The 15,302-nt window shown below is 39.9% G+C and overlaps 1 protein-coding gene across 3 annotated transcripts in view; it reads right to left on the reverse strand.

Annotated features, from left to right (window-relative positions):
• The window catches only part of SCAI (suppressor of cancer cell invasion), a 109,265-nt gene that overhangs the window by 26,452 nt on the left and 67,511 nt on the right, over nucleotides 1-15,302 (reverse strand). For 2 of the 3 annotated variants that reach the window (XM_045846337.1, XM_045846339.1), the window contains exons 5-13: nucleotides 14,967-15,053; nucleotides 13,436-13,534; nucleotides 7,249-7,345; nucleotides 6,166-6,264; nucleotides 5,865-6,017; nucleotides 4,320-4,421; nucleotides 3,973-4,074; nucleotides 3,166-3,244; nucleotides 1,213-1,312 (exon numbers count right to left, since the gene is read on the reverse strand). In XM_045846337.1, coding sequence (XP_045702293.1) covers nucleotides 1,213-1,312; nucleotides 3,166-3,244; nucleotides 3,973-4,074; nucleotides 4,320-4,421; nucleotides 5,865-6,017; nucleotides 6,166-6,264; nucleotides 7,249-7,345; nucleotides 13,436-13,534; nucleotides 14,967-15,053 — 918 coding nt within the window. The remainder of the gene's footprint in view (nucleotides 1-1,212; nucleotides 1,313-3,165; nucleotides 3,245-3,972; nucleotides 4,075-4,319; nucleotides 4,422-5,864; nucleotides 6,018-6,165; nucleotides 6,265-7,248; nucleotides 7,346-13,435; nucleotides 13,535-14,966; nucleotides 15,054-15,302) is intronic. The other variant, XM_045846338.1, reaches the window with a different exon arrangement.

Genomic DNA, 15,302 nt, shown 5'->3' on the forward strand with positions numbered 1-15,302 from the left:
ACAACGTGCAGATCTCCAAAGCGAGCATTTCGGCCCTTGCTTAGTATTTAAAAGCCCCTTTGAAAACAAAGATGTGGTAACACAACCAGATTTGTACTTCGATGAGTCTTTCAAAATCTATACCTGTTTTAAAGATTTTTTTAGTATTTCATGTTATATCTTTCTATTGCAGACAATAATAGGGCTTCCCTTTTTTACTGGTCTTTGCTTTCTCTGGACATTTTATCAGAATCAGCTGGGTATTTCTCAAACATATAGACTCCCCGGCCCACAGAAGACCTACTGGACCCTAAGGCTAAGCGTCCAGCAGCATGTATTTGAGAGCCATTGCTAAAGGTCACGGCCCTGGCCGGGTAGCTCAGTGGGTCAGAGCATCATCCCCATATGCCAAGCAGGTCACAATTTTGGTGTGCATGCTCTTTCCAGCTTAGTGGGCAATGTGTGTGTATGTGTAAAGACCGATGTAAATATAAACATATAAAGCAGTATGTCAATGAGCAATACCATCATCTTATATACAAGCTTTTCTAACATAAGTCATTTGCAGCTAAGGTCAGGGCTGGAGGACGGTCAGCTGTTACACACGCAGTGCGAAACACCTCCCTCTCTGCCCCCCCCATTCTCCAACATGAACAGTTAACATTTTCATGTAACGTGCTATCAGAAATGCGGTTTCAAACAAGTCCAGTTCCTTAATGACCAGATCGCTCTCTTTTGAATAGAGAAATTGTAGGGCCAATAATGGCTCACCCAGTGGATGTGTCGGACCTAGAAAAAAAGCAACTTTCATAGGTGCATTCTACTTGAAAGCATAACTAAGTTCATCTGTGGTATATCAAACCAACAGAAGCTTACACTAAAAAGTTTGTATTGATGTTAACATGTATCATGTCCTGATACATTATTTATGTATGTATACATTTATAGTCTCCTCCAACTTAAATGTAATTTTGTTCATTGACATATATCTGGTAATTGAATAGTGTCTGACATATAACTGATATTCAATGAAAATAAAAATATATATATATTAGCTCAAAATTCTAATTTCCTAAGATAGTCAGAGATGGAAGTACTGCTGGAGCCAAGTAAGTGTAATTAATAGCAGCCTAGGAGAGTGTTTCTAGCACTAGAAAAAGCCCCTATTTCACTTTATATTTCATAAGAGAGAACTATAATTTTCATAGTAGGGAGAGACACTAGAATACATACCAGTGCATTTCTTTGTGGGACTGATTTCGTTTGTGAATGGCATCTCCATTTATAATATCCCGGTTACTATTAGTAAGTACCCCTCCAAAATCATAGGGACCTATGAAAACAAAGGGAAGAATCCTAGACTTCAATTGGAGAGTAACATTGTAAATCTCTCGCTGACACAAGTAGAAGGGAATTACAAAACATTTTAATTATTTAAAAATTTCTCATTTAATGCAGCATTTAAATGATTTCAGCATGTTGCTTATTTCAACATTTTTAAAAATTCACTTAATTATTCATCAGTTTTTCCAACACAATCTAATGAGAAACAAAACAAGAATCCGAGGCATCCCTTTATTCGGGGAAATAAAAGGGATGGAGATCTGGGATGCTCAAAATGAGCTTTGCGTCTCAAGCAAAATTAAAATCTCAGGTTTGACAAAATTATTTAAGTAAGAAATTGCAGACTGAAGTCCAAATAATTTCTTAAGTATAATTTTAAGCAAGCCATTAATTGTAAAATTTAGGAAAATTCTGGAATAAAAATTTAGGAAAAGTCTGGAAAACTTGAAAATTCTCACTGACAAAATCGTCACTTATTAAGAATGGCTGCCCTGATCGGTGTGGCTCAGTTGGGAGGGTGTTATTCCCCAAAGCAGAAGGTCACCGGTTCAATCCCCCGTCAGGACACCTGCCTGGAACGCGGGTTTGGTCCCTGGTCAGGGCGTGTGTGAGAGGCAACTGGTTGTTTCCCTCTCACATCGCTGTTTCTCTCCCTCTCTTTCTCCTTCCCCTCCCCTCTCTCTAAAGATAAATAAATAAAATTTTAAAAAAAGAACTGCCAAATTGTAGCATGTGAAAAAAATCCATTGTCACTATTATACCAACTGCTGGAGTTCCAGTTTTGAAGTTAGCCACTAGTCATATTAGTCAGTTACACTTTCATCTGAACGGAACAGCAACTGAGGGGTGTTCGGGAGAATCTGTCTCCAAGGACTAGTCAGGTAGTTACCGACTGTAGAGCTATTACAGTTTGAAAAAGTAACACAAGAGGTCAGTGTATTAAGCAAGGGCCCAGAAAATCTGGTTCAACAGTAGCTAAGAGATAGAAATAATTGCTTATAAATAAAATTACTAACTTCGCTACAAAAGATTAGTTTATGACTTCAAATCACTTTTAATGCTGTTATATTTTATCCCTTCGAAAATCACTGCAGTGAAAAGACTTGAGGTTTATTTTGGTTTGTTTCCATTTATCACTTTAAGAGGATCTGTAGGTCATGCAGGAAGATGGGAGGGACATGCACTGTATAAAGGAATGCAAGTTTCACAAACAGATGAGGAGGAACATGTTAAGGATGTTAAAAAAGTATTTTTGTGTATGTCCAGACAGAGACTTAAATGCCTCATTTACATGCCAGTTACTCACCTATTCTGACCAGTTTTATATGTTCTGGACTCACATATTCTGGACAGTTTTAAGTTTTTATTCTGAAACAGCATCCCACTATTCTACATGTTGAATCCATAAAAACCAAAGAAAGGACGGAAAACAAAATCATGACAAGGACTTGAACTTTCACAGTTACAAAAGTGTACTGATTTCTACAAAGACGTTCGGCCACGATGAAGCCACTAAAAGCTCAGAAACATTCAACGATGTGAGGTTGATCATTACCAGGCTTGGTCATTTCACACACACGTGTGCTTCTGGTAAATGTGACAGTGAGACGCACAGTTAGTATGTGAATTTGCTGACGATTTGTGGACTTCAATGTATACTATCTCAGCAAATAAAACAGACTGGGGTATCTGTAAGACTGACAATTCCACGAATAGACCAGGTTCCCAATTTGGACGCCTCCCCAGAACGCTGGAGAGGGTCTGCGGGCTGTGGGCCACCGTCTTGTAGAAAATACAGAGAATTCAAGTCCTGCTCACAACAGGAGCATTCCTTTATTGTACCTTCACTATCAGAACGACCTGTGGGGAAGACGCCGGTGGCTGACAGGTAGATCAGGAGCACACTATTGGCAGGCAGCTCCTGAAATTTAAAAAAATCACATATACAAAACAAACAGGGAAAACAACAGCTTTATTTAAAGCTCATGACACTTTAAAGGTGTGGGGGCCAGAAAGAACCTAATCTGACCTACTGTCCTCTCCAAGAGAAGAGTCAGTCGTACCGGTTCCAACTTCTGTCTACACGGCAAAGATTCTTTATTAACCTACAATCTACAACTACTGCCAAAATTTTGAAGACATTCTGTGCTTCAAAACGCCCGTCGTTTAGAAAACGTTCGCTGGAAAACTTGAAATGGAGAAGGAGAGATCCTGACTGTAGCTGGGAAAGACAAACCCCCACTACGGCTTTCTCTGCTGGACTTTGGGGGACTCCCTGCTTACTCCCCGTAGCTCTTTCAGTGACCGAAGTGTCTCCCTGAGCTGCCTGAATACGTAGCAGGCCTACGCGCCCTGCTCCTGTTTTTTCAGTCCTGCACTGACTCTTAGGCCTAAAGTAGTTTAGTGATAAAAACCTGGACAGAGGAGAATAATTAAGCAATAGTCTCATTAATTAATGGTAAGGAACATTCAGAGCACCATAAGCAATTTCCATTCTGAACACAGCTATGATTAGGATATTCCAAAGGCAGTTTCGATTTCTTCCTTTACCTAAACTCTTGACTCAAATATTCCAAGAGAAGAGGGACTCTCAGATTCCATTCAGGGCACACTTTCCCCATATAGTAAAATACGCTGGATCATATATACCTTAAAAGATGCTGCTAAGAATGTGTACAGTTGGCTGAAGGTGGGTTTGTAGAGCAGGTACTTGTGGGGGTTTTCTCGCCTGGTAGGCTTGTCGGCTGATTCCTGTATTTACACACAGAAAACAACACACAGACAAGCTCTACTTGACAGATGGATTATCAATGTCTATTTTTACTATCCTCTTCACCAAATAGCTTTTGTTACTATTATTATGCTTATCTATATTTCCTGCGTTTCATCAAGAGAGTTCTTGATTCGCGCTTACACCATGTGTTGGATAACAGCATTCCGTGGGGAGTAGAAGCAGCAGGAGTGTTACCAAAACTGCAAAAGTAGGGAGGAGGTACCTGCATTCCTGGCTTATTCATCTGGGAGGCTAAATTCATCGGCTCCCTTTCCAGGGCTTGCAACATCCGGAACATGTCAACAGTTAGTTCACTGAACTTAACCTGCAAGGCCAACAAACCTGACTATTAATGCAACGCAGACCTTGAAGCCTTAATCAGATTAGTACTCTTTAACATTCATGTGTACTTAATGACATTGGGTCTTTTTCCAATATTTTATCATAAAAAATTTCAACAGACAGAAGACTGAAAGAATTACACAGTGACATCCATAAGCTTATCATCTAGATCCTACAACATTAACATTTTCTATTTTTGTTTTATCATATATCTCTCCATCTATCCATTCTCCCATCAATCCATCAATTTCCTCAGGTATTTTTAGAAACAAATCAGCCCTGGCTGGTATGGCTCAGTGGACTGAGCGCTGACCTGAGAACCAAAGGGTCACCAGTTTGATTCCCAGTCAGGGCACATGCCTGGGCTGTGGGCCAGGTCCCCAGTTGTGGAGGCGCATGAAAGGCAACCACACATTGATATTTCTTGCCCTGTCTTTCTCCCTCCCTCCCCCTCTCTCTAAAACTAAATAGATAAAAGCTTAAAGAAAAAAGAAACAAATCAAAGTCAACATGTAAACACAGAGACCTACAGAGGTCCCATAAGACATGCTAACTTTTGGCAACACACCGAGGCTACAATACGGCTGTGGCGCACGTTTTATAACCTCCTCACTATGCTTTGGTACTACACAACGTGTAAGACCGCATCCTTTTCCATTCTGAATAATACTTCTATAGAACTCCGGGTAGGCAACATTGCATTTAAATTAAAATGTTTTAATTTAGAAACCTGTGAATTAATGGTAATAAAAGCCAAAGTTGGAAAAGCACTAGAAAAAGTTAATAACAAAAATCGTAAGTGTAAGGAAGGCTTCAAAATTAAAACTTGTATAAATAATGCATGTAGAAAAATGTATTCGCTGGTAACTTTTCCAATATCTCATAATTTCTAGTAAATTACATTTCTAGGACATTAAATCACCATCATGGGACTGTTCTGTCGTGAAAAGCATATCTGAAATTTGCTTTTGACAAAGGTACTTAAAAAGAACCCCACCTCCCCTTTTTGTGGATTATAAATAATGATAAGCAGACTTAGAAAGTTGTAAAGAAGAAAATGAAAACTACCTATAATTCTGCTACTCAGAGATAAATGTTTTATGATATTGGTAAATTTCTTCTTGGTCTTTTCTTGTGTGTGTGTGTGTGTGTGTGTACATTTTAACACATGAAATAATTCTGTTTACAGAGCTCCACAACCAGTTTATTTTCACTTACCATATCATGAGTATCTTCCTTTGTGATTAAAAATTCTTTGTAAATGATTTAAATGTCTGTAATATAGTCCATAGACGGATACAGCATAATTAACATTTCCTCACAAATGGATGTTAGGACATTTACAAAGAAATAAAAATCCTGTAATATAGCAAAAGCACTATTTTTCAAAGTGGACTTGCAGCTTAGTTCCTTCCCAATTCTTTACCTGGTTATTACAATTACCAATAATGAGTGCGTCAGCCAGAGACAGCTGTCCCACAATCATGCCCTGTTCCAGCAAAGGGGCTCCTGTCTCAGCGAGGCGGTTGGATGTGATAACAATGGTATTGTCATCATTCAGGACCATTACGGGGTCCGCCTGGAGAGAAAAGCAGTCAGTAGTTGACAGCCAAGACAAAATGTCAGTATAAGAAGTTATTCCTTCTTGATATGCACACAGTCAAAATGCATACCACACAAGAATTTACTTATCCATTAACTATGACAACCTTTTGTCAAAAACTGACCTCAATGAAAGCTGCGACTTCCTGAAGCACCAGGTTCCACTCCACTTGATCTTCAGTATTAAAGCGGTGAGTATAATCTTCAATTTCATCAGACAATTCCTGATTTAAAAATATCACGAAGAAAATGGTTATACAAAAAAAAAAAAAAAAAAGAAAAGAAAAGCTATAAGGTACCATATTCCTGACAGAACTGACATAGGAAAGAAGTTTGATTATTATCTAATGCAGTCCCAATGACAACCAAAAAGAAAGAATGAAAACTACCTGGATTTATCTCAGGCTCAAAAACTCCAGAATGATCCACATCAATGAGATCTTCAGAGAGATCCCGCACGACCCATACCCACTCGGCGCCACATCAGCAATTGCTTTATTAATAGAAAACCCTTAAAGGTAAAACCCCACATTTTTAACATGCAAAAAAGTAATAATGTCTAGCTGATTCTCTTTGGCTTTTATATCACACTGGTTTTGTCTGGAAATTGTCAATAGTAACTAGGAGTGGAGAAAGGCAGAGGAGGACTTGTCAAAACCAGCACGGGATACTTGCGTCCCCAAAATTAAGAAGGGTGCCGCGGAAACCGCTATCTGGATGCAGGGTGCAGCCAGAATGCAGTCTGCGATCGTGACAGACGGTGAGTGAGTCCCAAGTGTCTCAGTTAATGAAGGACACAGTGATGCAGACATACTAACGGGATGAAAAAACCAAAACTCATTCACAATACCTTTGCAAAATATTATGTACTGTAGATTGTTATGACCTAACACTTCAGTTATTTTCTCTTCAACTAAGTATTTTAACTTCCGTTTGCATTTCCCAGCCACGCACGGATGGGTGGTGAAATGTACAACAGGCTGATGGGGTACGAGCAAGGAATGAAGATAATCATCTCTGGTCAGTATGTGTTTGAAGTATGAAGAGAGTCGAAACAAATTTTTTTATCATTACCCTTGTCAGGGGTTACCATACTTTGAATGCTGGAATGATTTAGATGTATCAAAAATTATTTTAACCTTAAATCTATTTGTAAACAAAATTATCCGTGTATAGTTAGGTATTTAATTATTTTAAAGTACATTTACCTTCACGAGATCCTTCACAACATCCATTTTGTTGAGAAGAAGACAAACTACTATAAATCTTGCATAGTATCGTAGCTTCTTAACTACCAATTCGGGTCTACAGTAGACAAATGGAAAATTACTCATTAGATCAAAAAAGGACATATGCTTTTTGATTTCTTCCAACTTTCTTATAGCTTTTAAACTCTTGACCCTATTCTGCAGTTATAAATGTTTTGCATATAACCTGTACTCTGAACACATTTCTTACGACTCATCACGTAATTCATTCATTAAACAAATATCTGCAGTATCGAGAACTTAGATGCATCTGGTACTATGCTAACTGCTGGGAGTAAAAAGAAAAACAAAACCCCAGAACTACAAGCACCATTCCTTCTTCACAGATGTTACAGACAAAAAAGTGTTTAAAATATAGAGGACAGATAAATTCTTAAAACACAGTGGAATGAGTACAATGACAGGAGAAATCAAGGGTGCAGGTGCTAGTTGATCCCACAAGGCTGCATCTTGAATGACGGCAGACTTCCTCGAAAGAGTAACGTTTAAGTTAAGGCTCCGTATAAGGATGAGTAGAAGACAAGAGGCAGAAAGACACGAGGTGAAAAGCATTCCAGGAAGAACATTCTTTGTTTTAAAATCTTATTTTTCTGATATTAATATTACCAAGCCGGCTTTCTTGTGTTTAGTGTTTATATGTCATATCTTTTTTTCTGTCCCTCTGCTTCCAAGCACCCGTGTCCTTTTATTTTAGCGCCTCTTTTGTAGATAGCATATGGGTAGGCCTTGCTTTTTGAGCCACTGGGATGATCCCTGCCTCGTGCACTCAGGTCCTCTGGCTTTGTGTGTCCGCCTTGCTGTACTTGTTTCCGACCTGCCCCTTCTGTGTCTGTGTTCCTCTACCGTTCCCTCTTGCTTTCTTTCCAGTCTCTCTAATGTATTTCAGTGTACCTTTTCATATCCTCCATTGGCTTCTTATTTATCCCTCCTCATTGCTGTTCTTTCAGTGTGGCCCGAAGTAGCAACTGCACCCCCAACTCTGCAAAGGCTCTTTACAGTCCATATGGCACCTCTTTACATCTGACGCTTTATAGTCATCCCTTATCAGTTCAGACCCCACACTCCCGATTTCCGCTTCCTGCTTTCCACACCCTACATTACAAATATAATCACCTTACAACGGTTTATTTTCGTATATGTTTGACATTTTCCATAATAAAACAAAAATTGCTCTTTGACCCACCCATGAGTTATTTAGAAATGTGTCTACTAATTGACCAATTGTTGATTTTTAAAAACTATGTTTTCATTCTTAATTTTTAATGGATTTGCACCATAGTTAGACAACATATACTTGAAAAAGCTATTTTGATAGAGAACAGGCTGACAGTGACCAGAGGGGAGAGGGGAGGGAATTTCAGGGGAAAAGGAGAAGGGTTTACAGGAACAAATATAAAGGACACATGGACAAAAACTAGGGTGGGGGTGGAAATGGGAGGGAGATGGGTGGGCTGGGGAAGTGGGCTGGGATGGGAGTAAAAGACAGAAAACTACTTGAACAACAATTAAAATTTAAAAAGATTTTTTTAAAAACCTATTTTGAGGCACGTATAAGTCAATTTCATACAAAAGTTTCATATAAGCTTGAATATTATGTGCATGTGCTTATTGTATGCAATTTTAAATACAACTTTTAATTGTGTTATTCAAATCGTATAATTTTTGGTCTTCTTGATATATAAATCACTAAATATGGTATATTTAATATCTCCATGAATATTAGACCATTTATCAAGTTCTCCCTGAAAATTTGCCACTTTTTGCTTAGTTTACTATAATGCTACACTATTGGGCATATACATGTTAAGAATTTTTATATTTTCCCGAGTTGTTCCTTTTATCATTGAGATAAGCCTCTATACTTAATATTTTTCTGCCTTAAATATAAATAATGCACACATAAACGCAGCAGCATTCTATGTAACTTATCTCTTTGGAGGATCTCTTGTAAAGAGTATATGACTGGCTTTTTCTTAAAAAGGCATCCTGATAACCTCTGCCTTTTACCTAGGAAGTTTAGATCGCTTTCATTTACTATGATTACCAATGACTTGGACTTAGTTCTACTTTATTATTTTGTGCTAATTATATATTTTTAATATATACTCCTCTGCTACCTTTTGTTATAATAATCATAATTGCATTACTCACTTTGCTTACCCTTCTACCTGTTTTGAAATTATGCATTCTCCTTAGGTTCTTTAAAAATATTTTTCTTAATATTTAACAAGCAACTTTTACTCTAAGTTTCTTCTGAACAATAAATGGATCTTACTAGTATGGTTTAATTCTTTATTTCCTTTCTTCTTTCATGTTATAGTTCTCCAGGATTTGGATCCATTTTTAAAAAGATTTTATTTATTTATTTTTATAGAGAGGAGAAGAGAGGGGAAAAGGGAGAGAAACATTGATGGGTCTTCTCTCATACGTGCCCTGACTAGGGACCAAACCCACAACCCAGGCCTGTGCCCTGAAGAGGAATTAAACTGGCAACGTTTTGCTTTGTGGGACAACACCCAACCAACTGAGCCACGCGGGTTGGGGGAGTCCCATTTTCTTTTTTCTTTTTTAAAGATTTTATTTATTTATTTTTTAGAGAGGGAAGGGAGGGGGGGAGAGAGAGAGAGAGAGAGAGAAACATCAATGTGCGGTTGCTGGGGGTTATGGCCTGCAACCCAGGCATGTACCCTGGCTGGGAATCGAACCTGGGACACTTTGGTTCCCAGCCCGCGCTCAGTCCACTGAGCTACGCCAGCCAGGGCGCAGCCCCATTTTCTTAATAACATCAACTAGCCATTATTGCAATGATTACTGTCTTATGAGGCCGGTGTTTTTTAGGAAACAAGGGGAAATTTTTTTCTCACTGATCCTTATACATCACCCCTTCTTTCTAATTTCAATTTTCCTGTCCCTGAAGAAATCCTTAGTAGTTCTTTTCTGCCACCTCCCCCCCTCCCCAGGTTGCTGCAGCACTGGTCACAGTGCTAATGACCGGGGGATCTCCCTTACTTTCTTGAAGCTAAGCTGTCCATTTAAAGAAGAGATGACTGCTCTCTTTATCCTGCATTGCTAGGTGTTTTGGAGAGAGTATTTTAGAGTCTCTATCCTACTTCATTGTCGGAAATGGAATTCAAAACAGAAGAAAAATTGCAGGAGCAGGATGTCAATTCACACTTGAAATGTTAACATGGCAAATTTTTAACATCTGATAGAATAAAATAGGTTCTATGAAGCCATATCACAGTTTATACAACTATGTAACAGATTACACGAACAGATCTTGAACCGCAGATTGACAAACACTAAGTGGCCAGACAGTAAATATTTTTGGCTTTGCAGGCCACAGATGGTGTCTGCAGCATATTTATCTTTTCTTTTCTCACAACCCCTTTAAAAAGGTAAAAACTCATCTGAGCTACTAGACAGTACAAAACCAGACCCTAGTCTGCTGGCTCTGCACTAAATGAACGTACAGTAGTGGTGGACGCGCTCTGTTTTGGAAACCACGTGTTGGACGACAGCAACGCGCAGATGAAAGGAGTCAGTGCGGCCCACCCACACAGCAGAGGCTACCCCAACCCAGGGGGAAATCCCGAACCCGCAGCCCACAGCCCACTGCCGGGCTCCCCACCGAGCTGCGGGAGGAAAGGTCCACCAAGTCCTCCTTGCCAACGTCACTAGAAAATGCCCAGGCCTTCAAGTTCAGATTCACATTTCCCACTGCAGAAAACTCCAATACTCTCAACACTGAAGCTGACATCATGATCTTTTGACAAAGTTCTAGCGGCTTCCGTAACTGCGGCCCGTCCAACCTGCCAGGCCCTCCGCTTGTAAGACACCGGATCTTGACATATTTGCAGGGAAACTGTTTTCCAGATGACTCAATGCAACACCACCCCCAACCTCCGTGTACTCGGGCACTTTATCTTCTCCGAGTCTAAGTCTGGTCAGGGTCCGCCGCTGCCGTCGCCACAGTCGGGGCTTGCAGCTCCTAGGACGACTGATCAGGGGGTAACATCTCCCTGTACTACACAGGATGGGCCTGGGGAGTGACAGTGTGCCGGCTGACTGCTTAGTGACAGGCAGTTACTGTGGTGATTGCTAGAACGAACCCTTCCTCCCGGCACTGACATAATCCTAGGCACTGGGACAGTGCAGAGAACTCATCCCTTTGAGGAGAGATTTTTGCCTGTGAAAGCAACTGTGATATTGTGGAATGCTCTCCTTCTTAGTTCGAATCTAGTGGCTGTTGATTACAGGGGCTGTCTTGGACTGCTACCTGGACTGGTCACCTTGCCCTGCCTGCACACACTAAGGCACAAACAACATGCCATCTGGACAGAGTCCCCCCAGAGAACAAGGTCCAGATTTATGATGGTCCTCTGATTCCAATTCAGTGCCTTTAAGACAAGGGATTTTGATCCCACAGTTCCCAACAACACCACCTCTGTTCATCTGCCCTGCTCTAGGAGGCAGCACAGGAGAACAATTAAGGAGCGGTGTTCGCCGTTAGGATAGCAAAGGATTTCCATGAATCAAACTGATGGGTTTTAAGCCAAGGGGCTTATGGCCAATTTTCCTTTTGACAAATTAGAAAAGTGAATTACACAGGGTACTTTACTATTGCTTAAAATAGTTCCTTGCTGATAAAATATTACAGAGCCCTTTTGCACATTCTTAGAGATAAATTCATCTCACCAAGAATTCAGACAAATTGTACGACATAAATGCAACAAAGGGAGGGCTGGAGGAAATACATCTGTAGTGAATATACGCAGAGCAAATCATTTAATCTGAAGGAAGAGTAATGGATGGGCGTCTAGATGGAAGAATGAGTGAGGCAACGACACAAAGACTTCAGCCTCTACGAACCTCACTTGTACCCAACAAACTCCAGACAAGTCTGAACAAGACTTGCAAGGGCACGAAGGGGATTTACAACAGCGGGGCTTTCCAAAAAACGTTGCCATAGAGTGGGAAAGCCTATGACAGTCAAGCACAAAGTGTTCTCCAGAAAAACATGTCAAAACTATGTTTTCTTCTAGTGCTAAGAGAATATATTATTTTCACTATAGAACAACCGAGAGTTCTGTGAGTCAATGGTAGAGAGAATGTTCACATCTTCTAGTCCTGAACTTTTTCTTTTTTTAAATAAACTTTATTTTTTATTTACTTTTAGAGAGAAGGGAAGGGAGGGAGAAAGAGAGGGGGAGAAACATCAATGTATGGTTGCTTCTCACACGCCCCCAACTGGGAACCTGGCCCACAACCCAGGCATGTGCCCTGACTGGGAATCAAACCTGTGACCCTTCACTTCACAGGCCAGCACTCAATCCACTGAGCCACACCAGCCAGGGCTTAGTCCTGAACTTTCTCTTCCAACAGTTCTTGGAATGCTAGCAATAAAGGTTCTCCAGCAGATCCCTGGTTTCTCCCACAACTCCACACTCATCTGGAATTAAAAACATCACCACCTACTTGCACCCCAAAGGCGTCTGTAACTCCCATGAGAAGATAACCATTTAAAACAAAACAGTGCACCCTTGCACACCTTTTCTTTTTTCTTTTCCCACCCAAGTACCAACCACATAGCCATCTATACATGTAAGTGTTCAACAGATTATTGTTGGGAATTAATAAATTCCACCAGATGTTTCTCCCTAACACCCACACAACAGTGTTGTGTTTACAAAATAAACTTCCAACAGCTTAGCGCCTTTTCTTTAGTCCTACATGGCTGCTGTCAGCAGGCTTTTGAATGTATATGAAGTAAGAGTACTCAGGCTAAAAAGAACCAAGGTTATTGGCAAAGGCTCACGCTGGAGTTGTTTCTTTCCAATGACACTTTGTGACCCCACGCTCTCATAAAGAAGTAAGCTATCCCTCCTTTGTGCTTTGACGGCACGCTGGTACTGTGACATCTGTTACAACATCTACAATGTTCAAAGCCATTAGGTAGCATCTCTCTGTGTGCTTCAGGAGGCCTGGCACATAGTAGGCACTCTGTAAGACCCGCTGAATGAATAAAAGTTATAAACAAGTGTATGCATTTCTGCACAATTTGTACACAAACTAAAAATGTCCAGTGTTTTTCCTTCTTGTCTCTAAAAACATTCTGGGTACATACCTGTCCTCTTTATTGACTTGAGAATAATAAGATCTCTGTCTGATGGCGGAATAGAAGGAGAAAGCCTCGTTCAGATAGCTGGTCTCAGATGTGCGTAAGCTATGAGAAAAAAAAATCTTTCAATTTGACACTGTCTCCAATTCTTCACCACAATCAGTGCTTGTTCCATTGTCCCCCTATTCCTCCACATGGGGGGAGGGGAACGACTGGCCTAAATTTGAATCAGCAAAGCAATATGTATATCACCCTTAAAATATATAAAAATAATAATAGTGATAATAAAAAATACCTCCCCACTCCTTCCAAGCCTTTTTTGATGGCAACTCCAAATAAACATTATTTTCATTCTTCAAGGGGACTCTCCAAACAGCCTTCCACCGAGGTAAAACTGTCTGCCTAGGACAGACCTTTCACGACCCTCCCCAAATCCACAGTCACTTGTCCTTTGACTCATCTCTTTCATTTTTTTCTCACAGGATTCAGAAACGGACTAATCCATATCAGTCTTCAGAGGATGCTGATAAATTAGGCGCTTTGTTTAAAGAACTGGGTGAAAGAGGTGAAGGGATTAAGAAGTGCAAGTTGACAGTTACAGAGTAGCCACAGGGATGTAAAGTACGGCACAGGAAATGTGGTTGATAATATTATAAGGACTATGTCTGGTGCCAGGTGGACGCTGGAAATATTGGGGAACACTTTGTGAAGTATACAATTATCTAAGCACTATCCCTGGTTTATTCAGGTGCTGTACACCTGAACCAATACAAAATAACACTAAAGGCAAACTGTAATTGAAAAATTAAAAAATAAATTAATTAAAATAGCAAAAACCAATGCTTGTAGTTTACGAAGGACTACTTAAGAAAATATGCTACCCAAGAGAGTGATTTTACTGGTGGGAATTTTGGGAGATGTGCCAAAGGGCAGGAAGAGGAAGGGATTTCTGGCCTCTCAGGTCACAAATGGTCCGAGCCTTTCCGTGGTACCCCTGACGCTACTTCACGAGAATGAGATTTAGAGTCCTGAAGGAGCCCTCTTCTCTCCATGGCCCATGGAGGGGACCGGACTACCCAGGTGCTGTCACTCCAGGGATATAATCAGAAGTATCCTTATCTACTTCATGCAACCCTTTAGACACATCCTCCAAGTAGGAGTTGTAAAATACCCTCCCGAAAACCACTCATCCAAACACACAGGTTATGGTCTCTCTCTCACAGTTTCTTCATGGTTTAAGTGAAGCCACGAAGAACTAGCAATTCATTTATCTAGTACGAAGATCACACTCCTTGAAGGTATAAATGAGTCTGACCAAACGAACTGTTTGGAAGGTGAGCCCTTGAAGCAAACAATGTTACTTTGATTACGGAAGGTCATTCCATAATGCTGTCTTGAACAATCTGGTCCAAATTATTAAGGTTTCCTTTGTAAGTCCTTAGTTTTCCCTCCAAACAAATAAGCATATCATGCATACTTCCACATACTGTGTGTAACTCAGGACAACACTTGATTTTTCCACAGGCAATTCACTTACTAATAATGGTAGTACAGCTGCCCAATCTTAGAAGCAATTTCCCCTATTTGCCACCGCTTCAAGCCATACCGATTATCCAAGACTTGTCTGTTTTATATAGAAAATAAGAAAATAGAAATAAGAGACTATAATTTTCAAAAATAACCAAATCTGTAAACGTAATAGGATAAAATAACACCCCATTCAGCATGAAATTTTAAATTCATGAATTTTTCATGAGATTTCAACAAAATCATTCAATTAAATTCAAAAAGCATTTATAAAATGTCTATTTAAAGTAAGTTGAAATATAAAAAGAAACTTCTCTGAGCTATATTCACTAATATTAGTAGCATA

The sequence above is a fragment of the Phyllostomus hastatus genome, unplaced genomic scaffold (assembly GCF_019186645.2).
Source record: "Phyllostomus hastatus isolate PE091 unplaced genomic scaffold, TTU_PhHast_1.1 phas_contig_495, whole genome shotgun sequence".
In the NCBI taxonomy this organism is placed as follows: domain Eukaryota; kingdom Metazoa; phylum Chordata; class Mammalia; order Chiroptera; family Phyllostomidae; genus Phyllostomus; species Phyllostomus hastatus.